At 34.4% G+C, this 27928-nt stretch overlaps 1 protein-coding gene across 2 annotated transcripts in view; it reads right to left on the reverse strand.

Moving 5' to 3' along the window:
• Nucleotides 1-758: 758 nt before the first annotated feature.
• The window catches only part of LOC107284275 (serine/threonine-protein kinase 33), a 64978-nt gene continuing 37808 nt past the window's right edge, over nt 759-27928 (reverse strand). For both annotated transcript variants that reach the window (XM_015812344.1, XM_015812418.1), the window contains 12 exons: nt 24696-24815; nt 23572-23685; nt 19453-19557; nt 17681-17819; nt 15511-15599; nt 12920-13004; nt 11388-11463; nt 8435-8547; nt 8127-8212; nt 2533-2781; nt 2309-2392; nt 759-1622 (listed from right to left, as the gene is read on the reverse strand). In XM_015812344.1, the coding sequence (XP_015667830.1) occupies nt 1455-1622; nt 2309-2392; nt 2533-2781; nt 8127-8212; nt 8435-8547; nt 11388-11463; nt 12920-13004; nt 15511-15599; nt 17681-17819; nt 19453-19557; nt 23572-23685; nt 24696-24815 (1428 nt within the window). In that variant the 3' untranslated portion in view covers nt 759-1454. The remainder of the gene's footprint in view (nt 1623-2308; nt 2393-2532; nt 2782-8126; nt 8213-8434; nt 8548-11387; nt 11464-12919; nt 13005-15510; nt 15600-17680; nt 17820-19452; nt 19558-23571; nt 23686-24695; nt 24816-27928) is intronic.

The raw sequence follows: 27928 nt of genomic DNA on the forward strand, positions 1-27928 counted from the left end.
TTTAATAAAGTAATTTTGAAGAGCAAAGGAAAACAACTATCTATTTGGGAACTGGTCAGCTGTATCAGATTTTTTTACTGTCTTTTTTCTCCTTAGATTTATAGGCCACCAAATCCAGATTGAATTACTGCAGCTAACATACATACATACATACATACATACATACATACATACATACATACATACATTATATAAAGAATTATTTGCATATCAAATTATTGTTTTCAATAATTTCAATTAAATCCCAAATGGTATTTTGAGCATCTGAAATGTTAGCACTTTAAAGTCTTCAAGCATCTTTTGCAGGGGTTAGTAAGCATAGCATAACATAAACTGATGTCATCAGAGGTTCCTGAGCTTAGAAATCTTTGTGGAATATGTGGCTCGCATATTACCTGGGTCACAGTATTGTTGACAAACTTCAAAGAAAGAAGGCGGGAAGGCACCTTACAACTCAGAAACAAAAACATGGGAGAACATGCAACTCAGGAATGCTGCTGATATTCATGGTAAGTAAATACTGGATTTTTTACAAATTCAAAAATAAATGCACCCAGTAATTGAAAGAAGCCTATCCATTGACCTGATTCCAATAGAAATATTGAACTAGAATAAATACATAGCGGAAAATTGATAGAATGTATAACTTGAAGCATTATGTAACAAGTGTATTAAGATATTTTGACTTTTAACTATAGGTACATACATATACACACAATTAATTTTCTCTTTAGCAGAAACAATCCATCTTTATTTAAAAAAATGAAGATGAACTAGCATGTGAAATACACTCTTCTAAGATCGCTTTTATTTCAATACACAAGCATTTTAGCAGCAGGATTAACCTTGGCAATTTTCATAATATCTACAATTGCTCTAAGTAAATTATCCAACTAACTATAATGCATAAAGAATTAGAAACAAATTTAATTGACCTTGGTACACCAGTTATAATGTCTACAGTTTTATAAACAAAATCCTATCAATTTCTGACAAGTGCAAAATGCAGTGAGTTTTTTTAAAAAATAACCTCATCACTTAGTCATTACATATTTTGGCTTCTTACTTTCTTTCCTCCTTTCACAAATTTTTATGACAATAAAAAGTAATCATAGAAAAATACAAGTGGATTCAAAGAAACTAATTGCTTGCCTGAATGATACCTGTTAGTGTACAATAAATAAAAGACAGAAATTTCACACAATTCTCTGCTCTGAGTGTAATACTATCAGTGGATGCCCTCACATAGTTTGGGAATTCACACTGCTTTAGAACACTTATCAGCACTACTCTGAAACTAGACTTCTCTTGATGATTACAGGCTTCAGAATAACAACAACAACAGCAAGTATAGAAGTTCAAGGTATATTGGTCCTTTTGTTTATAGAGCTGCCACATTTTGGCACTGGCAATTGTTACATTGTAGGACTTACATTTTGAAGAGTGGGATTCTTCTAAGATTTCTTCTTGTTTTTGTGTAAGCCACTATGGGCACTGGTTTTTTGTGTATTTTTGCTTGAAAGTCCTTGGGTCAAAGACTTCTCTATTTCAATTTTCTTCTCTTGATTATCTGTGCGTTTTGCAACTAGTCTTGGGGACAATGATCCAACTGCATTCTGAATCTTAATAAGACAATTAAAAACAAGATATGTTGAATACTGAATGTAACATGGGAGATAACATTTAGTTAAATTACATGGTTTCTCTGTTACTGCTGAAACAAAATTTCATTGGTAAGATTTTGAAGGAGTTTACATTAAGAACAGAGATGTAGTTATGGCTACATATGACTGTAAATCAAATAAACTAAAATGTGAATTAGCAACAAAATCTGCACAGCAAAACTATAACCCTTGACACCCTGAGAACTTCTGCACTGGAGACAAATTCCTTGTGTGTCTAATCACACGTGGCCAAATAAATTATTCAGTTCAAGTCAATCCTTCAGAGATAGAATAGTTAAGTCATTCCCACAAGCCTTAAGAAACTTGGCAATGGTGAAGTACTTTCCACCTACTGCTTTAGAGTTCTTTTTTACTCACGTGAGCTATGATATTAGTAAAAATCTTTCTGGTTCAGCATATGAACATGTCCTGAAAATCTGTGGGGCTACATTGGGCTTACATCTATACTTACCTCACCTGAAAAAAATGAATTCATGAAAACATTCTGATTTCTGTGATAGCAGCATTTTTCTTATCAACTCTAGTAACATAGAGCACTGATCATCCAGGATCCCAGTCTAGTGCAAGTGCTTACAGTTGGGCTGTTACATAAACTAAATTGATGGCTGGATAAATATGCTTACACTGGAGGTTGATTTGGCAGTTGAACTCTTCTTTCTGTAAGTCCCATTTGGTAAAACATTGATATGAATTTTTTTCTTGCTAGTCTGGGGGAAAAAAGTAAAGGAGAAACTGATTTTAAGGAAAATATCAGCTGCAAACATAAAAAGAGATATCAGGCTGACTAACACAGCTCTGTGCTATTGCTTAGCTGTTTCATTTAAGCTGACAAATATTTTAAGTTTACTTGTTTTGTTGGTGTTGAGGGTTTGCTGCTCCCACTCTCTGGTTCTGTTTCTATATTGGGGTCTGAATTGCCATTGCTGCTAACAGGGCTATCTTGTTCTCTACGAATTTCTTCCAGTTGTGAGGCAGGTGATGCACCATTTAGCCCATCTTCAAAAACCGTTACGTCTGTAGTGCTGCCACTGCTGCTATTCCACTTCTTCATTAACTCAAGGACATTAAATGGCCTTTGAACAATGTCTGTTTCACCCTAAACAATAACAACCAATTTAAAAGGTGGGGTTTTTTGGGGGAAAAATGAACAAAATAGATGAGCAACTACAGTACTACACTGCTCTAAATAGAAATTATATTTTTTTAATAAGCCAATGATCAGAGTGCAAGTAAGCCAAAGAAATCAATTTTTTTCTCTTTTAAAAGAGAGAGACAGAGACAAACATAGAAAATTAAAACAGTAGAGTACTAGTGGCTTTTTTAATAAGAACACTACCAACTTAACAGAGTACTTTTTTGATATAACTCTTTTTCATTATGACCAGAACATGCCAAAAATTGCTTATAAATAGCACAGGAATGACAGATTATGAAGCTGGCCTCTTTGGAGAAAACGGTCTCCTTAAGAGTTTCCATCAAAAAAAAATAAATCCTGCACCATCACCCACTATGATCCTTCAATTTAGAGTGTTCATGTTTTATTTCAGAAATGTACATCTTAGGGAAAAAAAGTAGTAGTTCGCCAGGATAACAAATCCATTTGACTGGCATTTAATTACAATCAAATTATTTACATATAAATTCATAGTTATTTTCCATTTAAAAAATGTTTCCCTTCCATCATTTTAAGAGTATAATTGGGCAGCAACTTTGCTGGCATGCTGATCTCTCAGCCAAGGCTCAGGTTCTGCCCTATAATTAGATATTGCATCTTTGTTAAGAATACCTGAAGAAAATTATCCTAAATTATTGGAAATGATCAAGGTTAGAAATAAGAACAGCAGAACTCAATCTTGATATTGCAAGTGAAACGTGCAGTATCTGCAAACATGTTTTCCCTCTTTCCTGGCAACATAAAATTTCATGAATTCTGTCAGAAAAGCACTGGGATTATTAGCAAAGTTTCATATTTATAGTTCAAAAGCAATAATATTTCTAGAATAACTGTACCATTCCAGCCTACCTACCCTCAGCATCAGCTTTCTCGTTGCAAAGTATCAAAATATTTAAATATTGTGTGTATTTATTTAAATACTTGTGTGTAGCACTTATATTGTGCTACACACAAGTGCAAACATTCGCAAACAGCAAAGAAGTGCTTTTGTCCTTATGAAAGTACAACCCCTTTTCTATTACTTTGTAGGGAATTGAAGTTGTGAACAGCTGAAAAAGATAACCATTTAGAACAAAGGTACAGCTTCCTGTCCTCAGTTTGAATTAATGTCAAACTCACGACGTCACGTGACGTATCACAACTTTTTCCCCATTGCCGGCAATGGGGTGGGCGCGGATTCAGCGGGCCAGCAGTTTGACATGCCTGAATTAATGTAACAGAAGTATGGAGACCAAACAATTATTCGGTGGTGGTATCATGACACAATCTGCCTACCTAGGACTAGACTAGATTTGTGTTCACATGCGTGTGTATAAAGTTTTTTATTCTGATCTATGATAAAAGTAAACATTTGATTTTAATACTTTATTATAATTATCAACTCAAGGCGGTGAACACATGCACTACTCCTTCCTCCTATTTTCCCCACAACAACAACCATGAGGAGAATTGGGGTGAGAAAATGTGACTGACTCAAAATCACCAATCTGGCAGGACTAGAACTCACAGACTCCTGGCTTCTAGCCTGGTACCTTAAACACTAGACATAAGGACTGGAATAATAGAGACATGCACAAAGAAAATTCTATATGCATTTAAATAAGGTATGCCTAATACTTCTGAATTTATAGAATAATTTTCAGATATGAACTCCCAGTTGTGAAGATGCAAATTTACTTCTGTAATTAACAGTAGACAAACTGATGTTTCAGACAACAAAATAACTACCTTATTTGCAAGCACATTCAGGTAATTAAGTGCACCAAATCACACCTACCAAATAAGGGGCTGAGTTGTAGCCAGGAGAAACAAGCCTATGTTTTAAAGAGCTTCAAATACTTAAATAGCACATGAAATAGGATGGTTGTATTCTGACAGTTTTTAAGAAAGTGGAACCACTTAAGTTAATTGCTATATTGCTTCATTTGAACACCTGTTGCTTTTAATTTTGCTAGCATCTGGTGCTAATTGTGGGGAAAGTGGAGGATTACTAATTGGCTGCCTTTTAGATTGTTCATTTTCTTTTGTCTTTCCTTCAAGTTCTTTTCATCCAGATTTTAAGAAAGGGCACGTCAATAAGATTCAAATCATAGATTGAAACAATATGCCCCTCCATCATGTGGCACTCAGCTTACGTCAGAAAAACATTTTCCACTTTTATGATCTTCAAACACTTGCCTCTGAATGGCAATATTCCCAGACCATGCCAAGAGAAAAAAATAAAGATTTGCTGAAGAAACTCTTCAAAAATTAAGAAAATAATAACAAAAACCTACAGTAACAGAAAAAGAGGCTTTAATAGCACTTACTGGCTATTAAAGAAAGTTAAATATATGCCCATAAACAAGACATTGCAGAATTGCTGAGCTTATAATGGTTAAAACAATCTATAATGACCAGAACAGACAAAACTAGAGAAAGCATACTCAGTGCTTAATAATAGTGAAAGGAAAAACCATGTTATTGAAAATAAAAATGTAGCACTCAGCCATGTTTGATGTCAAGGAAATCAACATCAAGTACAAACCAATTACGTGATACAAAACATAGTAAATTATACTTTCAGAAGATAGATAATAAATTTATGTCTAATGAAGTTCACAAGCACATGCCAATTATTTACCTTATTTTCTTCAAAGGCTTTTGTTCATTAATCATTGAAAGAGAGAAATAGAAAATTCTAAGGATGCAGTCATTGTCTCTTCCTACAATAGCTATTATTACAATATTGTAAACATTATGTCCAAAACTAATATTTAACCATTTTTCTTCTAACACTGTTAGGATAGCAAACTCTCATTTGATATTTTAGCCTTTCTATGCTGCACTACAAAGAAACTGAATTATCTATAACTCAGATTAATTATCAGATAAATTAATAGTTAATGGGTTATCTTAGCCATGATAACCTCACACAATTACTTCATAATTTGCACTGATTTCTTCTCCATTTCCATACCCCATTCAAAGTGCTGATATTAATCTTTAAAGTCTTAAATGGCTTAGGATCAATATGTACTTAGGCTGTCAGATTTTATTTTGAGATCTTTCTCTGGATGCTCCTGCCAAGCAATGTAAAGTTAGTTATGGAAATTTAAAATTTTGTTACATTATCTGTTGCTGTAATTTAAGAAGAAAAGCTTCTTCTCATTTCCCCTTGTTTCTATCCCTGCTTGTTCACAACATTACTCCAATAAATTTTCAACCTTCCTGATTCCCCCTCACCCATCATAAATCTCTTAGCTCAACTGATGTCAACCAGATACAGATGTCCTCTCCAGAGCAGGCCTATCATCAGTTTACACTCTGCTGATGAAAGCCCAGATGCGCTGGGCAGGCCACGTTGTAAGGATGCCAGACCATCGCATCCCTAAACAGCTCTTCTATGGTGAGCTGTCTCAAGGAAAGCGATCGCANCATATGAACACAGGAGGACAATCTTGGCACAAGAGAAGCGAGCACTCCGTAAAGCCAGAGCTGCAAATGCTGAAGCAACAGTGTCCACATTTCTCTGTTCAGTATGTGGCAGAACATTCCGTGCTAACATCGGTCTCATCAGCCATCTACGGACACACCGTTGATGGCCCACAATCCACAAGATGTCAAGGTCTTCATCAAAAATCGATGGACGAACAACAACAGCTCAACTGATATAAATCTAAAATATAAACTTTCCATAAGACTGGCATCCACACCACAATCATTTCAACATCAGATGCACAACATTTGGTAATTCCAAGTATTTTGCCTTTCATGTATTAAAATAAGTTCTTAGATCCATGCTCTGCTGCTATACTGGGCTTTTGAGTTTCATTAAATTTATTCTGTGGAGTTGTAAGTACTCGCTGGGCTTGGTTGTTTGCTTGCAGACATTTCCTTACCCAACTAGATAACATCATCAATGACTAACATAAACAGGGCACTGATGATGTTACCCATTTGGGCAAGAAAGATCTGCAAGCAAACAACCAAGCTCAGAGAGCACCAAGAATTGCACAGTTCAACCCATTCAATTCCATTCTAGGTCTATTCTAGAACTGTTGACGTTTCTTTTTCATTTTATATTGCTCCACTATTTATGTATTTTATAGTTTTAACTTTTGCTTATGAAAGGCCCACCAATCTTAGTAATTGTATAGCACAATCATGCAATATATAAATTCTAACTTAGGGGAAGTTTTAAAATTAAACCTAGTTTTGCTGTGTATGATTTTCTATAGAAATTGTTCTTCCTATGACTATTACTGTGATTCATTTTTCAGTATATCCATTTCCAAAAGAAAGCAACACCAATGGATGCAAGAGCCAAAAGTAGAATTGTTTATTCAGAACTCAACTGGGCTTATGTCAGCAGGACAGTTGGCATTTTCCTCTCTTTGTAAGTTTTTTAATTTTTAATTTTCCTCCCATTGTTTACAATGGAATAGAAAATTGACCAATTCCAGGATTGCCACACTTTTCCCTAATGTTATTGGCAAGTATGAATAATGGGGAAGTTGCTGTTCTTGTGGGTTCACAACTTTCTGAGGTCCCTCCACAACCTTCCCCCCGCCTTTCTGCTTGAGCAGCCCAAGGCAGCTGGCTGAGGAATTTAGAGCTTGGATCTCCATCATTGTAGAAGTTCTAAAAGACTGAGAAAAAATAGAATTGTATAAAATCGGAGAGTATTATGGATATTATGGAAATAATTATTTCTATAGCTGTTAGGAACTTTCTGCAGTTTCTAAACTTAATATACTGAAAAAAAAATAAATATATACTCTGCAGATTACTGATAGTAAAAAGGAGATTTTATTTGCTTATATGTGGAGGCAGAACATTTTTAGACAATCGTTTTGAGGAAGTCTCCAGTAAATTGTGCCCTTAACTGATTATTTCTGTTGTATTACGTTCGCTTATTTATGATCTAGCTACATAAAATGAAGATGTGTTACTATAAGTTTTTGAAGGAGCTAAATACATTTTCCTGATTATGCCACAGGGCTCAGTTTCTAAAAGTGTACCTGCCATTTAGAATCAAGGGATTAATTTTTACAGTAGAATAAGTTTTCGCTATTAAATATCTGTACAGCATGAAATTATCTGGACCATTACGAAAATCTGGATTCACTTTTAAACTGTCCTAATTAGAATATGTTAAATGTATAGGTATATAACATGTATATAACATGTAGGTAAGTAAATGTTCATTTGAACTTAATTGGAAAAATTAATTTTGCAAACAAAGAAATTAGAAATGTTTAAAAGAAAAATGAAATAAAGCTTACTGTGATCCACTGGCAGTCAAGCAGTTCATTTGCAGTGATTCTGTGGGCAGGATCTACTTTCAGAAGCAGCCGCAATATATTTTTAGCTATAAAAAAAGACATTCATGAACCTAATTTCTAATAGTTGTAAAAAATACATCTCTCCATTGTATTCATGTATGTTAACCCAGCAGAGTACTATTCAGTAATTGTTTTGTGAAATTTCTTTATATTTCAATGAGGATCATGTTAGTGATTTTAAAAGGTGATTTGACAACACTTTTATTTTATTTATCAATGGGTTTTTAGTCATACAGTTATCTACCTACCAGCTATATTGACTGATTGCCAGACTGACTGTTTAAAATGAAGGTCTCCTTTTTTTATAACTTCAAAAAGTTTTTCTTCTGAACTTGCCATAAAAGGTGGTTCACCAGATAATCTAGAGAGGTAACAGAAAAAATCTTTTCAGTTATTGAAATATATCTCTAGTTATCTACCAATAGCTTCATGTGTATACTGTATTTTTTCAGTTTAGGGCAGCATTTTTTATTCAGTTGAACAATAAATATAAAAGGAAGAATGGGGATATGATGGGCAAAGAAGCATCAAATACCAATTCCAAATTCTTAACTGTCAAGCACAGAGAAGTTATATATTGTATTACAGCTTGACCAAATATCCCTTTTTGCAGTGATTCAACTCTAGCTTAAGTAGGATTCATAACCAATGAAAGTAGCCTTGAAGAACTATAAACAGAGTAGAGAAGTAGCCTTGAAGAAGTATGAACCAGCCATTATGAAAAATATAAGCACAGTCTGGAAAGACAGAAAGGGAGGCAGTCTTGAGGGCTGACATAATGGATACTTACAAAATTACCCCTACTCTATATATGGATACAGGGATTTAAACTGCTCATTCAAATTTAGAACATAGTAACTTGTTTCAGGAAACAGGGATTAAAATATTTCCACAAAATTCTTTTTAGAATATTTGTTTATTAAATCTGTTCAGAACTACTGGTTTCTTCTTATATTTGTATTAATGTAGGTTATAGCTTCTTTTGCTTCTCTGGATCAGTTACATGAATGATCCACCCAGTTGGAAATCACGCTGTAAAGTGTGACATCATACTACTGGTCATCTAACCTATTTTTACTGGCGTTATTATCATTCAAATTAAATGACAGACTGAGTGAAAGCAACATTTCTGAATCAGTCACATAGAGGATCCCAGTCAAGTGGGGATTACAATATATGGAAAAATTATTATTACATTATGCAGTCAATCCACGTTAACTCCATGATGATGATACTGTTGGAGTACAAACAAAGGTAACTGAGGTTAGAAATTAAAATGTAAATGAACAAGAAAACATTTTGAGAAGCATTACCAAAAACTAATACGAAATAGATGTATTTCAGTATTCCCCAATATGTTCCTATTTGCAAGTATAGTTGTTTTCCAGAATACTGTGGGGGGAAAAATACTGACCAGAGATATTGCTAATTTATCCCTGTAAAATTTGTGATCCATGAGGGCATGACAAACTCAGCCCACTAGGAACTCAATAAAAAGATAATTGTCTCTTGTTTTACTAGTCGGTATTTAAATAGAGATGGGCCATAAATTGCAGCTACATTACAATAAAATACACCATAGAGACCCTATGCTACTACAAAAAAAAATGAATATTGTATTTGAAGGATTGGATTTTCTATGGATAACAAGGTCAAGCTTAGTGTACTGTAATAGATATGCTGGTTAAGAGAAGGTATGCCATCTCTATTAATGCAATTGGTTCAGCAGCTAATACATTAATATAGATCCATTAAAAACTACTAGGCACATCAGTTAGCAATGACAACATTAAACATTCACTTAGCAAGGATAGCTAAAAAGATAATCTAACAATGGTAGAATGAGCTGCTTATGAAAACTATACAAAATTAAAGAATATTTCATGTGTCTATTAATATATCTTCTAAATAGAATAAAAAGAATGTATATTCTATTAATTTTTACCAAGTTTGATTTTTAAGTGTCAGTTAGGGGCAATATAAAGTAACATTGTTAAAATATTATTGTGTTTCTACAATGCCAACTTAAAATATTTATATGTTAATTAAAGTATAATGTTATGAAGCCTGAACTGTGACTAAAATCAGGACAATTTAGTGCTCTTTGTTTTACAAGGTCTGTGAATTGTACAGATTGCAGAAGCAGCATGGAATTCTTACTATCCAATCAAATTACCCCACTCCAATGTATAATACATTTAGCTATGCTATATTGTGCAAAAATGGCATGGCAACATTAATACAATAAACTGTGATCATAAAATTGGTACTGTCTTGGTATTAAAAAGTTTCAGAACACAGCATGATCTACAAATTTTTAAAAAAGTAAAATCTGTGTGCTACGCACAAGAACTATATTGGATAAATTGGAGGAATAATTATTTGGGAAGTATTAACTTTATTGGGAAGAAGTTTATTCTTTTTACTTGACTGATCTCTTCTCAGTTGCCAATATTGATGTTTTAAAGAAGGGCAGCCTAATGAAATTCAACAAAGGAAAATAACAATGTTATGTCCCATCTTGTTTCTCCATCAAAGAGAGTTCCTTGTTACAATTTAGACATATTTGTAGAATTCAAATTGAATTATAAATGTAAGGACTAGAAGTTTTTTTACTGTTCAAGTATACTGCATAAAATATTTCTGATTTTCTTTATTCGATTAAAATATTAGTCTTATTTATAAATAACTGAATAGTACAGTAACCCAAGATCTATAAAGTACAACTGCCTATAAGTATTATAGATAGTAACTTGGATCCAGATTTGGTCATATTAAAAGGGAATCTATTATAATAAATGGGATTTAAGTTAATCACAATTTCAATAGGTTCACATGAAGCATGACTTAGATCCAACTCTAACCTTAAATAAAAATATGTGTATTATAGTGCGTATTCACTTAAAACAAAGGCTTTCAAAGATAACATTTCGGGCAAATAAACTCCATTTTGTTAAATGTAACAAACATAGCACAGAAATAAAAAACTGTATGCTCATAGAGAAAGAGACAGAGGGAGATAGGAACAGAGTACATATTTTCAGCTATGATCCAAGAATACTTACAAGAGTTGGGGTTAATAATTTCTTTTAGAAAGGATTCAGCAGAGACAATTTAACCAATGTAAACACTAATCAAGCAATAATTGACAAATATTGTCTTCTTTAGGAAAAATATTTTTATTGTATGTAAACTACTTACAGCATATACATAATGACACCTATGCTCCAGACATCACATTGTTGGCTATAATCATGTGCACTTATCACTTCTGGAGCTGCCAACAAAGAAAAAATATAGATATTTTTAACTACTTAAAAGAAAGCAGTATGGATGAGATACACTTTGTTCACCCATCAAAAAGTAGCAGATGTTGATATTAATAATGTAGGGCCCTAAACAATTCATGATGATATATCCTCACTTTGATCGTTTAGTTAGTCACAATTATCATAATTCCTAATTTTGTTGCTTGTGCTCTTCCTATTTGTAAATTCTGAACACTGTTCCTAAAATCTTGACTTCAAATCCTTTACAATACCATACAAATACATTTCTATTTGAAAAACAAATACATAGATTTATATATTAGTTTTAAAGTCAGAAAGGCTTCTTCCCTAGTATATACTGTAAGAGCAGATTCTAAATAGTATGACATGCAATGAGAAGTAAAAGTGTCAAAATAGGAGTTAGTAACCTGTTTGTGTTGAGAGGTCATGTGGGATGTTGAGTTTAAACAATGGGCATACACAAAAAAAGGAAGCCATGGTGGACGTGACCAGTCTCAGAAGGAATTTTCCAAAATGAAAATGGTCATCAAATATGCTTTCTGTCATCCAAGTGGAAATGTTGTAGGAACTAAAGATTCTTCTACAAATTTCCTATTTGTTATTATTTTTTTAAAGCTAGGTGGAACAGGGAGCTTCATGGCCACCATTTTATAAAATAACAGGACTGTTGTTGTTGTTGTTGTTGTTGTTATTAAGAACTCAAAGACTTACTTATACCAATATGGAACAATGTTCCCAATTAGAAATCCCTTTGAAAGTGAATCAAACATTGCAAGTAGATTTATGAAAATGGAATACAAACGCCTGTGCAAGTAAAAATCCATTGATGCAGTAAGGCATTTTGCTTTTCTGATTGCAAACTCCTGCTCTCCTCTATTTCATCTCCAACAAAAAAAGCACAAATAGACCCATGTTGTGATAATGTGATCTTGCCTACTATCATGCAAAGTCTGCTTACATTAACCCTGACACTATTCATACAAGCAGCCTCTTCCAACAGTTAGTCATTTCATTCTTTCCCATGCCATATCTCAGTTCTTCTGATTCCAGGTCTCCCAAAAATGCAGAAGAATGGGGGAGGGGGGGGAAGGAATAGGAAAGCCCTCTGTACCAAGCGTGCTTCTGAATGTTAATATTGGAAGCAAACTTCTGTTCTCAACAGTACCTACTGTATTAACATCATTATTTCCATTTTACTCAGTTCTGTTTGAAGAAACTCTGTTGGTAAAATATACTTATAACTAACAACAATTGCACAGCTTCAAACTTATATCATAATAATGTATCCGTAAGCCCTGAGCATAGCAATTATTGTACATATATAAATTAATAGCATCCAACATATTCGTACATATGTATTGATAGTTACAAAACTTTAATTCATTATATTGTTTTAATCAGTTCAGATTTAATGGAAAATATTATATAAAGTACTGGACTTACCCATATAAATAGGAGTCCCACAGGTAGACTGGAACCTGCTTTCACTTCCTCCCGTCTTTTGAACAGCTAAACCAAAATCAGTTACCTGTAAGAAACATAACTGTTTACTTTCTTGCATGTGTATTTATTCTTCTTAAGATTTCAATATTCAGAGCAAAACCACTTTGTGAGAGATTTAAAAAAATCTCAAATGATTTCCTATAATAATTCACATTAAGCAAAAGCTCTGCATCAAGGTTTCCATAAATATTCCCAATTTTTTTGTTTGGAAATTGCATTTGTGCATACACAAAAGCAAGGTGGGTATTCAAGAGAAATAGCCAGGAAAACCAAATGCTGCTATGGGACTTACATTAACACCTTTAAAAGACACATAATTATAATTTCACAATGTTTAAAGATCCAAATGCAGTATGTGATATAGAAGATATTAATACTGAGTAGAAGCCAGTATAGAAATAAAGACATTTAGAAACTAAGTGAATATTTCAACTTGGGGGAATTTCATACATTTTATTTGTACACATTCTATAAACAAATAAGCAAGAAGGAAAAGGGAGGGAGGCTGGAGAATATTTTCCTTTAGGGAATCTAAGTACCCAAGGATCTTTACAGCCTATATTTCACAGACTGCTTTGAGAGGGCTGCCAAAGAATTGTCCATTTTCTGTATGTTTGATTTCAGACATAAAGGACAGAATGAGATACACAGTGTCAATCATGTGTCAGTCGTGTTCCTGTCAATCATGGTGTCTGCAATAGATAAGTATTAGTCCATTCCATCTAATTCAGGGGTTCTCAACCTTGGCAACTTTAAGACTTGTGGACTTCAACTCCCAGAATTCCTCAGCCAGCAAAGCTGGCTGAGGAATTCTGGGAGTTGAAGTCCACAAGTCTTAAAGTTGCCAAGGTTGAGAACCCCTGATCTAGTTGATCTCAAAAAAGCTAAGCAAAGGCAAATCTAGTGAGTGCTTAGATGAGAGATCAACAGAAAATTCCATCTATAAGAGAGACTGGGAGGTCAAAAAATATCCAGGAAAAAATGATACCTAAATCTGTATTATTGTCAAGAAAATAACAAAAACATTCAAGAAATCACCAAATATCAGTATGTAATGGAAACTAGAGCAAGGGAACTGGTGCTTTTATTACCGCAAATTATGTCCTCAACTTTCTAGGGAAGTGTGTTCCATTTTCTTTCCAGGCATATTATATGGCCAAAAAAAAAATGTCAATCCATTGCTTGGTAACATCTCCCTTGAAAGGGCTATTGTGTGGGTAGAGGCAGAAAGGAGAAGAGGGGGGTAGGTTTGTCCAATTTACTATCTTTTCCCTTTTTTCTCTTCCTGTCTCAGGAAGAGAGGTAATCTGTGGTCCCTGCTTCCCTGTAAATAGAGCTTATTTCTGCATCTGTGGGAAATATTCTGCTACATTGGACTCAGGAACCATATATCCTGACAAGAAGGAGGCTGGATAATTGTGCCTACAACATGTTGCACTCACCTATTGTTGGCACAAAAGAATAGGATTATGCCAAAGTGCTATGCAATAGAAGAAAAATCAACATAGAAGAACTAACATTGCCCACATATTTCTGAAAATCTCAGCTACTTGAGTTACATTATTGTGTCTTCAGGCATTGATGCTTTGTCTGGTGCACTGTTTCTTCTAAAACGTTTTCATCAGAACTGTCCAGGAAAACTGATGCCAAAAGAGCACAGCAAGGCTGTGCAATCTTAACACATAGTCAATACTGTGTTGGAACAGGAGAAAAACAACAGTCTGCTTTAACACACAAATATGCCTCTCCTCAAACCCAAGAATGATCATACATTTCTCCCCAGAAATGCAAGCAGGAGGATATGCAGAATCAAAAGGCATGAAGAGAAGCATAAATTAGCCCTAAGAGAAACCTTGATTCATGCAGAACACTCATGGAGATAAAATACACTTGATCATAATATGTGGCTTTAATTCCCATAAAATTTACCCTAATATTAGATATCATTATAGACATTTTATTAAATCCTCCCAGTCAATTAAAGCAACTATAAAAATAGTGAGCATTTTGTAATTATATTTATTAAAGGCCAATTATTTCTTTATAAATAAATAAGTGTACGTTCTTCAGTCAGTTAATGCATTTTGGCAATAAATATTCATCTGAAGTCCATATAGCAGAAAGTCGTTGGGATGTAAAAACTATAGTTTTCAAAATTACTAAAATGTTTAAATTAACTTGCCAATATGCATAATTCATGCTAATCATGGATCTCCAGGCTTACATTTGCTAACAGTTTAAAACTCTATCCAAAAAGTGAACAAAAAGAATACTTTTAAAAACATTTCTTTACATATAACTATACTGTTCTTTGTTCAATAAGACGTTTTTCACTAGTGGCACTTGACTCCCACATTCTTGTCAATTGGTGCTATGTCAGAACCTTATTTTCTGGCTTGATTATACCATTACAGTTCAGTTTAAAAGCTACTAATAGGCATTTACTGGGAAAAATGACTTTTGATACTTGTATCTAAAAAAAAACAACAAAACAAAAGTAGTGTATAAAGCGAAGTATTACAATTTCTTACCTTTATGTTTAATTTCATTTCATTTTGTTCATCAATGTCACTGCTTTTAACTAAAATGTTTTCCAATTTCAAATCTCTATGAACTATATCTGTCAAGATGGGGAACAAAAAGTAAAAGTGTTATTTATCAAATGCATTGAAAAATATTCTGACAGAAATATTTTAAAACCCTTTTGACTGAGTAATTTATGTGCATTTCATTTTACATTAACGTACGCAAGCAGACACTGTATTCTTTCTTTCATAAAAAAAAAAAAAGAACAGTGTCTGTAAGTCCCAAACCTCGGTCAAACTTAGATCTATTATTCAAATAAAATGAAAGAGAAGCCTGCATAGATTTTATTACATTAAAGAATATAATGTGTCACAGGAATATTTTAAAAGCACTAATGTATAAAATTAGTATTTTTAAATGAAAATACTCAGTTTGCTTTCTATGTTCTCCACATTAAAAAAAAAGTTCAGGTGAGCATTTATTTCTTATTCAGTTCCTTCTCGCCACTACTACTGTTTTACTTCTATTCATAGCTGAACCACAAACTGCCCATTTTCTGTTTTCTATCATTTGCTTAGTATTTTTTAAAAAAATATAGCAAATCTCACAATAGTATTTTGTTCCATATGCATGTGTGTCTATTTCTCTGAGCATCCTGGGGGGAATAAAATGGGGCTCCGTGATACTCTCCAAAACAGTGTGAACTCTCTATACCAGTGGTGGCGAACCTATGGCACGGGTGCCAGAGGCGGCACTCAGAGCCCTCTCTGTCGGCACGTGCGCCATTGCCCCAGTCCTAGGCCTTCAGCTGGGTTTTATAAAACCTTTTTGCTTTAGGCCTCCACCGCCGTGTGCAAAAAAAAAAAAAGGTTCAATCAGTCAGTTTCAACTTCTCACAGGAAAGAAAAAGATCTTGCAAAGTTGGAATTGATTGATTGAACTTTTTAGTCCCACCCAGTCTGCCGTTACCACCGCAGCCACGCCCACCCAATGGGCCACATCCACCCGGCACTCGACGATGCATAAGTGGGTTTTGGGTTGCAGTTTCGGCACTCAGTCTCTAAAAGGTTCGCCATCACTGCTCTATACTCTCTTCAACTTCTCTATAACACCCACACACACACACACACATCTTAATGACTAAAGGGAAAATGAATGAATGGCCAAATATTGAAGATGAGGCTCAAATCCTCTGTACTGCATCGCACAGTAAGAAAAGGACTTCACGTAATAATTCACCAGCATCCATAAGTAAAAGATTCTAATTCTATATATTTTTAATCCAAGAAGTTGGAGGAAAGCTTTGTGATAGGACCCCAGGAAGGTATGAATCCTATTGTTCTAAAAATACTAAAAAATAAAACATTCCTGTATGGACCAAATAAGAATAACCATTGTCTTATCAACTGTCCATTCAAAACCGAGGTGAACAAATTAGGAGATAATTTTAGAAAGATATAATTTCTTCTCAAGGCCCTTCTCTCTCTAAAAGATATCTTCTTAATTCTCTTAATGAAGATTACTGAAAGCTATACACAAATGCTCATATTGATCACTGTTTAGATTAAAAAGAATCAGAATCTATATTAACTTTTGCCCGAATTCACATTGATAAAAATGAAAAGCCCAAACTTGATAAGTATGTTGTGAAATGGATCCAAATATTTCTAGAAATAGCACCTTCATTGCCAACCTCATTGGTTTTTGTGCATCAGTTTGTAATGTCACTATACAAGGAAAGGATATTTTGTCAAATTTTGTTAAATGTTTTATACAACATTAAAACAAACTGGCTGAAAGACAAAAGCACATGTAAGAGATTCTATGTTTTATTTTTATATGTTTTCTTTGACTTTCCAATAGCAGTTCTTGTTACACTGTGGGTCTTTTCTAGCCTTCAAACCAGGAGGTGATGAAATGGAAGGATTATTTTGAAAAAGACACATCCCACTCATTTGTTTATTGAACAACTTTCTGGACTAGAACTTATGTCCACAGAAATGATAAGAAAATAATGATTATTAGAAATATTCTATTTCCTTATTACCTTTGAATAAACTGCTTATTAACTTACCTATACTAAAAATATAATTAGAAAAATGATTTTCAGCTAAAAGTACAATGAAAATAGGAAAATTGCGATTACTAAATATAGTATAAAATGAACATTCTTACCTTTCTTGTGAAGATAAGCAATTGCTGATGCAAGACTTTGGATTATATGCCGAGTCTCATTCTCTGTAAATTGACCTTTTCTTTGAAGAATCTCTTTAAGTTCTCCATCTTCGCATAACTCCATTACAAGATACACTCGCTGACATTAATAAAGAATATATGTGTCTCTGTTTCTGTGTACCACAACCTTAGCTTACATAGAATATTGAACTGAAGGAGTAATGTGGAAGTAAGTTTAATAGATAGTTTTTTTCCCAAATTTTCCCAAATTCAGCATGTTCCAAAATTCTTGATGGCTGCAGATTTAACACTGAATCTTCAATATCAGTGAAGGCTTTCACCCAATACTTTGAATGTTAGTGTTCTTTTGGCCCCACTGATGACTCTAGACCAGGGGTAGGCAACCTCAGCTCTTTTACGACTCATGGACTTCAACTCCCAGAATTCCTGAGTCAGCTATGCTGACTCAGGAATTCTGGGAGTTGAAGTCCATGAGTCATAAAAGAGCCGAGGTTGCCTACCCCTGCTCTAGACACAGAGATACTATACTTGCAAGGAGCAGGGCCACAACTTGGATGTCATCCCAGAATCCTGCTGCAGCACATGGACCTCTTGGAGATATTGCGGGGTGGAGGGTTTGCCTAGCTTCAGCTACACCTATTGTAGCTGGATCTAAAGTGAGAGCTGCAGTCGCTCATGCTAGCATCATCACTTGTCCAGACTACAGCAAAGCATTCTACAAAGCCTTTAAAACCTCAGTAAACTTCTTTATAGATGTTTAGGACACAGATGGGATTATGTGATATTATATGATATTATATATTATATATTTCAGGCCCTACACTGGTGCTAACCCTTATGGTTTGATTTCAGGTTACTTATAGGAATACATCTCCTCACTGGAATTTGTAATTGTGCTAGGAGAGGCCCCCGATTGTTTCCAATTTTCAGGAAGTCAAGAAGGAAGATGTGTTTTATGGTGGCAACGCTGGTGTTTTGAATGGCTTCCCACTTGAGGTTAAGTTAGTTCCAACACTGATCACTTTCCAAAGGAAGCTGAAGACGGAGTTCTTTCGGAAGGCATCTGAATCGTTATGGATAGTGTATGTTTTATGTCTAGTGTGTGCATGTGTGTGTGTGTTACACTGTATTTATTGTTATGTCCATTTTATTTGTAAGCCATTGAAAACTGGATTAGACTGTGGTGAGTAACAATTTAATAAATGAAAACATAAATAGTTGACAGGGAAAAGCTGGCATATATAACAATTCCAATGGAAACAAGTAACAAACACCACAATCTATGGGTCAAAAGGCAAGGTAGTCATAGCAGCTTTTTTTTTTTTTTACAATGGGATGGGCTTTCAGTCATCTAGCTGCAACTGCCATTTTACCATTTATAACTGCCACCATCCAACAGTTATCAGAGCAACCAATACAAGAATAATCCAACATTCATCCAGTCTATATTGGCAAAAAAAAAACAACCCCAACCAAATGCATTTCAGAATATGCAAGCTTATTTGAAATCTATTCCGAAAAAAAGATATCCGAATGCTACAAATTTGAAACAGAGAGAGAGAGAAAACGTAGCATTAAATAATTGAGAAGAAAGTTTTGATCCCAACAAGGTGGTTAGGGAAGGCTTAACACTATTTTTAAGAATTTAGGAGCAAATGAATTATAACATCCCTAACTGCCATCATTATATCTTGTTTTCCGCATAATATAATATTAACTGAACACTGGGAATTAAAGTTATGAAATCTTACCTTTGGTGTCTCAAACACTTCTTCAAGATGTATTATATGCTCATGGTTTACTCTTTTCAAAATGCTTACTTCTTGTTCAAGACGCTTCACAGCAGAACTCCCAGCCTTAACGTGAGAAAAGCATTATTTTTTTTACAAATAGTACTAAATTTGATTATTTTTTGTTTGTTCTTATAATTTATTTTCATTTATTTATTTGTATCCCATCTTTACTATTTTTACAAATAATCAAGGCGATGAACAGATGCAAAATACATTTCTACCAAAAAGAACTTGACATTGAGACTATAGAGGTTATCAGACAACGTAAGAGCCTCAACAAGAAGCAACAAAGCTAAGCTTTGTGCAACTGAATGTTTGGTTGGGGCAACAAAATACACAAAAAAACCAAAAACCCAAATGCCTACATCATGCCACTTTATGTAACAAAAGGAAAGAGAAAAGGATGACGAGCAGCAAAGTGGATAGACTCAGCTATACTGGTAAGAGTGCATGGTTGGAAGACCTGAAAGACTGGATTAGGGACCCATCATGATAAAGACAATATGGTTGGCAACAGTCAACAGCAACGTGACAACACATAATCAATCATTCAAGTCAACAATATTTTGTGAAGTTCCCTGATTTGCAGTATTTTTCTCAGTCTGATTTCTAAAGCTACCAGGCCATTTGTCACATTTCATACAAGGGAGAGCAGGAAATCATGCACTCCAAATGTTTAAACCTTGATTTAGAAATTGTCTGACTTGCTTGACTTTTTTAGGGATATTTGAAGTTGTTTCTTTGCTAGGCGTCTGCATGTTTTCTTTGAGGGGGCGGTTGTGGGTCTGCGTGTTTCCATCTAAGGGGAGAAATCGATTGCTCAGTTTTAGTGGGGCTGTTTCTGGTTGGATTGGATTGGGCAAAGGGGGTTTGTTAGTTGTATGTTGCTTCTTTCTTGAGTATTGTGTTTCCTCCTATGTGTGACATATCTCCATTTGTCTTTCTCCAAGGGTTTATCAGTAGGGTCAAATCCTCTGGGAGTTATTTGTTCATTAATTGGTTCAGTTTGGGTAGAGCTTTCTTTTATATGTTGGGGTTTGGCTAGAGTTGCCTCTAAGTTCCTTACTTTTTCCTCCGGTAGTTTACATAGTTTACATCTAATGCATGTATAATTTGGATGTTCTTTGGGCATAAGCACATACATGGAACATGTACTGCATACCACAATAGTATCAGTCACCTGTTTCATGAGTTTGTTGTTTGAGAATCCCTCTTTTTGATTGGTGGATGTGCTTTGCTGTTAGCCTTGTTTCTAGCTTCTCTGTTCTAGGTAATTATGCCTATTTTTTTCTATCCTTTTTTCTGCCTGTTTGTGCTCTTTTTTTGCCTTGTTATTTAGGTACAGATAAAAGTATGATTTTAATAGAAAAAATTGCAGTTTATATTGAAGTTAAAAGTTAATGTTGGGATACGGTTATTTAACAAAGGGAAGGGCTGCTTTCTCCTCAACAAGGGATTTGCTTTTTGCTTTCTGCTTTCTGCCTAAAAATTCATCCCTATCCTTCCTTTTCTTAATTTGCTTCTTATTTATCTCTATTCTCTCTGCCTTGCTTTTTTGACTGCCTTCCTGTGCTCAGCTGATCTTTCTAATTGCCCTCAGTTGCCCCCAGCTGTTGCTCATCTGAGATATCTTTTATGTTCAGCTAGTTTTTCTGTGCTGAGCTGGTCTAATAGCCGGTCTTTCTGAGCTGGGCAGGTTTGCTAGTTGGTTTTTCTCTGCTGAGCAGGCTTAATAGACGGGTTTTCTCCACTGGACCTTCCTACCAACTGCCTCCTTCCACCGCTCTGCTGCTCTGTCTGCAACTGTTGCTCCATCTTCAATGTTCAGCCAGGTTTTCTCGAGCTGCCGGTCGGGTCCTCTGCTGCTCCGCTGCTTCTGTCGTGCTGCTTTGTTACCGCCTGCAGGCCTCCCGGTCAAGTCCAGCTAGCACCTGGTCTGCTGCCGTCTGTAGGGCCCAGTCTATCGGCATCCATAGCACCTGGTCTGCTGCCGTCTATAGGCCCTGATCTATCAGTGTCCATAGCACCTGGTCTGCTGCCATCTATAGGCCCTGGGCTACTGTGCTGCAGCGTTCCACCACTCCCACTAACAGCTCCGTGGCCACATGGCTCCCATTTGCTGGTCCGTCGTGCTGGTGTTCTGCTACCTTCAGCAAATAGGGCTGCCTGGATGGTTCACAATAAGCTCTCCTCTTCTCTCCCTGGCTGGCTCTCCTTCCTTCTCCACTATCTCAACAGCTCTCTGCCAATCATTGCGCTATCCTCAGTCGGCTTTCCTCTCCGCTCTACGTTTGATTTTCATCTCTGCTCTGCAGATCTTTCTTCTCCTTTTCTCTTCTCCAGTCTTTATTTTTCTGACTTATCTTTCCCTCTTTCCCTCTTCTCCTACCGTTTTGTCTTAATTTGAGATAACTTAGTTTAAGTGCAACTTCTCTTTCCACAATGTAACCATGCTTCCTCTGTGGCCGCCATCTTGCTTAGCTCTCTGCTTAACTTCAGGTTTAAGGTTACTTTTTCTTTGTGTAAATATGGTATTATCACCTTCACCTTAGCTAGAGCTGTTATTATAATCTCTTTTGTCTGACCTTGTTCCCCGTACCACTTGAGTAGTGACCACCCTAGGCATGGTTTTTCTAAGGAACTATCTGATTAGAAACAGATTCATATACAGCCACTTCTTGAATTAACATAACTTCACATTATTGGAAAACTTATGGACATCAATGTTTGCATATGTTAATCTAAACTTCCAACATTTTCTCACCAGGTAATGGGAACAGAAAGGGTGTGGTGGGTCAATATCCTTAGGTGCAATTGCTTCTCATCACATAGGGAGATGCCCACCTCATGGCTAGTCCCTGCTATTTTTAGACTGCATTGCCAGGAACTTTCAACAGGCAGTGCTGCCTGCCACATGAAAGATGCCAGGAAGCTTTCTCCTCCACTCCTTTACACACACAAAACTATAGAGTTAAATCAGAACTCACATTATTCAGGAAGTACTTTACCTGTATATACAGTACAGTATTAATGAAATCTTCCTACCTACTCACTATTAATGATACCAAGCAGAAAAGGTGAAAGGAGCCATTTTTTCTCCGAATGGCTCTTATTGATATTTTAAATATTCTAATTAAAGAAATCAGTTCTTTAAGTCAAAGTCAATTCTCCAGTCAAAAATAACTATTGTTTTTTCTACATTTATAAAAGCTCTAGATATTTATAGAAGCCTCTCCAAAGGTCTGTAATTGGTTTTTAGAATTATATGTATGCTGAAAACTGCTCTAAAACATCCAGCCCACCTATATTCATAAAATGAGGTCCCTAAAGTTAATTAAATTTCATTCATATCCATTTACTGTTCCCATGTTCATTTTTGCCAGAATATCAGCAAAGAACTTATTTGTTTCAGTCTTTTCTAAGTCACATCTATATACATTTGGTAGTACTGTTAGTATCTGTGATACCTTAACTTTGTAATTGCCAATTTTCATTACAATTCTTATCGTTAAAGCTCATTGCTCACATTTTTGTTCTTCCTTTGAAAGCCCTCAACTTCATTTTTATAACATATATCATTTTTTAAATATGGTATCACTTCTCAGTGATACTTGCTGGTTCAAAGTTTAAGGATTTAATCTCATATGCCCTACACAATCTTCTTTGAAAGAGCTTGATTTAATATGAGTAAAACACACATACTTTGTAATTTGATCATTACATATTTGATATTGCCAATATCACTAATTAAAGTTTTTTAAAGCAGTGTTTTATCATAACATTTATTGAAATGAACTACCTTGAATTGTACAATATATTAGCCTGCATTGTAAAACTTTTTATTTCATTTGACATATCTTCAGTCCCACAGTTACAGTCAAAATAAATTAACATTATTGGATCTCCCATAAAATGTTGAAGAAATAATAAAAGCACAATAATCAATATTCCCCAACTATAGTAGAAACTTGAAGCTCATAATTATAGTGTGGTTATTCAAATTAAATGTTAAAATAAGGCAATCATTGCCAAGAGGGTGAAAAACTCTTAGTGACTTAGTCTATTACAAATACCTACCTTTTCACGGTTCACTTTCTTCATTGCCCACTTTACGCCTGTTTCTTTGTGTGTTACTTCAATCACTACACCAAAGCTGCCTTGTCCTAATTTCCTTCCAAAAGAATAAATTTGCTACAGAAATAGAGGAGAAATTGTAAAAAAAATAAGTAAGAGGACAAAGTACGGAAGAAAGATACTTAGAAGTTAGTTCCAAGAAATCACCAAATATATATTCGGGAGATGATAAATATGCACAATTACATGTAGATGATGTTTTATGCATTAAGAAAAACAAAGTACAAGGCAATGGAAGGGACAATAGAATTGAATGAATTAAAAAGGAAAAATAATTAGAATTCCTCATTTTTTGAAATGTTTACTATAGGCAATTCCCTCTGTTTCCAATTTAATGCTTGGGATGTTTAAGGTAATACATTCCTTTAAATCTAATGCCATTTTTGTTACCTGGTTATTTTTAAAAAATAAATACTGGTATAAATACAACTTTTTTACTCCTAGCCTTGCTGTAGAAATGGCCTGGGCTTGCCCTTTTTTTAATCCAGAAATATTTGGCAGACAGACCTTTAGCCCCAGCTAAGAGTATTATGGGACAGGAGTAACAATACAAAAAAACACAAAGCAACTAACTAGAAAAATCAGACTTTGCAATAACAGCAAGTTATGTGGTCAACTCTATTACCTTGAATAAATTATCCAAATTACTCACTAGAACCCTTGTGTTTGATTTAAGCCGGTTCTGATAAACAGAGCAGCATGTCTTTTGAATCATAACTGCAATGAGGGGGAAAAAAACTCTAGAATAATTTTTAGCTGCAATAATCTGATCGTTTGTATGCCAGATTGATATAATTTCTCTGAGCACAAGAAGTATCCTACACAAATATTTTGAAAGTATGTTCTAAATAAAGTAATGTAAGCCAGTCCAAAATCCATTTCATTTTGTTTAATTTTAAGACTGATGATTTCTGGAGAATTCAATGGCTTGTTCATGACTTTAGATATTTCCATATTATGATTTTAAACTCTTTTCAAACCTACTGAATCCTAAACCATTATCTCTTTATCATAAAATCATACTTAAAAGTTACAACAACATTTCACAAGGATACTGAATTACAAACCTGAATAGCTGCTCCATCGTCTATTCGTGTATGTGGGATTTTGCATTCCGCAATATTGCCACGAATGCCTGGGGTAACGAGCATTTTTCTGTGAGAGTCTGTTAAGTCTGCCTTTGACAACTTTAGGAACATAAAAAGAAAAGCATGAAATTAAAACACAAGCCCTTGTTTAAAGACTATATACTGTTTGAAATAGCTTCAAGCATATGAGATACATTTTATGTAACTTATTATAAGTAAAGAAAATATATGAAGTGGGACGGGAACTAAAAAGACATACTTAATGGGCTTAAAAGAACACATCAGTATAAATCTATCTTCTGTAATAGAGAAAATATTCTTGCAACATGTTATATCGGAACTGAGCTTTCCCCTCCATACGGACACCTTTTGATCAATTTAACTATGGAAATTTAAATTCATTCATATTTTGTCAAACGTTTATGCTCTGTTTCAATTAATGGTTGAAACTGAAATATATTCAAAATCAGCTGAATCCGAATTTTAATCAATCTGATTCATGTGTGTATCCAGGAGTGGTTCATATCACAGCAATGTTCGTCCAAAGAATCTGACCTCTTCTGAGGTTGTATACATATGTATACAGCCTGAATAGAAAGCAACATATAATTTCAATTATAACAAACATGACATTCTAAAAAATCTTCCTGACAGATACAGTACATAGTTTAAAACCCTTTGAGTGCAAAATTCAAAGAGGAAATAGATAGCCAAAGAGGCAAAACATACCGTCTCATTTTATCATGAATGATCTAGATTTTCTCATCAATTTTTAAAACTGAAGAAGAATTACAGAAGTTGACTCATCTGCAGGTAAGCTCATACAAATTAAAAGGAAATGACACTGCATATTTTCTGATAGGTTACTCAATTAAAGATTAAATTAATACAATCTTCAATGTCTGAGAAACAAATACATAACATCCATAATGCTATGGATATTATAATAAAATGAATTAAGAAAGAAGAAACAAGTAAATGATAAATAGGTTTCATATGAAACAAATGAAACTAAAAAGTCCCATACTTAGTATGCCCCATCTTTCTTGCCAGAAGGATTGAATATTTCTTTTCATACTACTAACCATCCTGAAATGTAGAATTCATAGCTAAATGTTTGATATCTTAGTGCAGGACAAGGAATCTTGAAAGTCAGGGGTTAGTCTCCTAAACACTCAAAAGGCCACTAGATAACATGATGGTGTTACTGTGAAGAGTAGAGCCAACATTTTTTGGTCTGTTAATTTCTGGTGAGTTTTAAGACTGCAACCAGCTCACATTTCATCCATAAACTCCACAAAATCCCTCTTAAATATCTCAATGTTAATCTCAGCATATGGAGAACAGGGTGTATGGTAGGGTTACCAGAGATCTGAATAAGCAAAGGAGTACATGGACAATTGTAAAGCAGTACAAATGAGGGGAAAACTAGGACATATTGTTTAACTTTCTTGGCAATCACAACAAAAAACACAGCAAAAAGTTTTGCAAAAAATGTACTTGTATATAAAATTATTTTTTAGCATCAGAAATTATTTCAGCAGTGACACACTTTTCAAATTTCACCATAAAAATATATGATGAGTCAGGTGATCTACAGATGACAGTGATCGTAGTTTTGAAGGGGCTGGATTGAAGCTAATTGCTGAAATCAGGAAATAAAATAAATAAAGTAAATCTACGCTGTCGAAAATTTGAATGACACTGCTGTAAAAACTGTTTTTTTTTAAAACAATAACAACAACAACAACAAGGTACTCAAAAAGCCATGCAATATTTACATGGATGACATGTCTTTCTTTTGCCAGTCATCTGGCAACTTGTCATATGATTCAGAAATTTTCCATTCCTGTTATGCTGTCTGAATCCCATTTTCTATCCCAGATATTGGTTATTCATGGCATGTTCAAATATGATTTATATGATTGTATAAACCTTTGCCTCTTCATTTTAAGAGAGCCTCTTTAAAGAAACTAATTTATAGGAAGAAATATATTATCCTTTTTTTCTGCAATTTTTTCCTTAACTCTATTCTTAAATGTACACTTCCAACAATATTATGATAGGAGAAAAATACAACTGTACCAGCCCAAAAGAAAAAAAAATAAAAAAAACTCACTATAGTGGATTAAAACTAAATAAAAGGCCTTTTATTTTTTCTCTTTACCTTGGAATAAGAGGCGTCTCTTATAAAATCAATGCAGTCATTCATTACTTATTTCAAAATATTTGTATTTCATCCTTTACTAAAATATTTGTATATCATCATTCTACTCTACTAAAAGCAACCATAAACATAAAATTGGTTTATGGCAATGCATTAAAATATATAATTAATTTATATGATTTAAATCATATATCATTTAAGTATATAATTAATCTATAAAAACAACATGAGAAAACAAAAATACAGAAAAAACTAAGGTATCTCTCAAATTTAAATGCCTAGGGGGGAAAAAAGACCCTACTCCAAATCTTAGATAACCTATTCCATTGCCTACATATGCTGAAAACACTGAAAAATGTTGGAGAATAAAATATTTAATATACCGTGAGGTCAAAAAGAAATTCATCGGTGCCACTTTCTAGAACCAATTCTGTACACAGAATCATTATACCTGCATGCCCTTTATACCAATTTTAAAATCTATTCAGCCAGTTACCAGGATCAATTAAATCCTTCTCTGAAGGAGATTACTCTCTGATCTCTTTTCCTCTGATTGGAGATGTCATCCATTCAGGCCTTCGGTAATATTGTTACCAAAATGGAACAATTAAAATTGGGGAAGTGGATCCAAAATGGGTTATCTAATATAATCTACTACTTCTTATTTCTTTCACTTAGTTGCTTCCTATCTTACAACTAGGGATATAAATACAGAGGATTCTATATACCGTACATAAGTAAAGGAAAAGGAAACCAGTGCTTTAAAATGGCTGCAAATGTATTTGTAATAAATGTGTTCTATCTTGATTAAACTGCCTTGATTAAACTCAACACATTACACATTCCTGAAAGCAAATCCTTAGGTTCGTTATTTTCCACATAGGAGTAACTTAAGAGTACAGCTACACCTGACAGATCAGTTTGTTGTTGATGAATGCTAGGAATTCCACTCCGACCTACAGTGACATTAACAAGACATTAGAAGAATTTTTCCAGAAACTGAATTACCATCTGAATACATGAAGTCAGAACCAGTCAGAAGAGA

This window comes from Protobothrops mucrosquamatus, unplaced genomic scaffold, assembly GCF_001527695.2.
Source record: "Protobothrops mucrosquamatus isolate PMUCROS unplaced genomic scaffold, P.Mucros_1.0 scaffold_5, whole genome shotgun sequence".
In the NCBI taxonomy this organism is placed as follows: Eukaryota; Metazoa; Chordata; class Lepidosauria; order Squamata; family Viperidae; genus Protobothrops; species Protobothrops mucrosquamatus.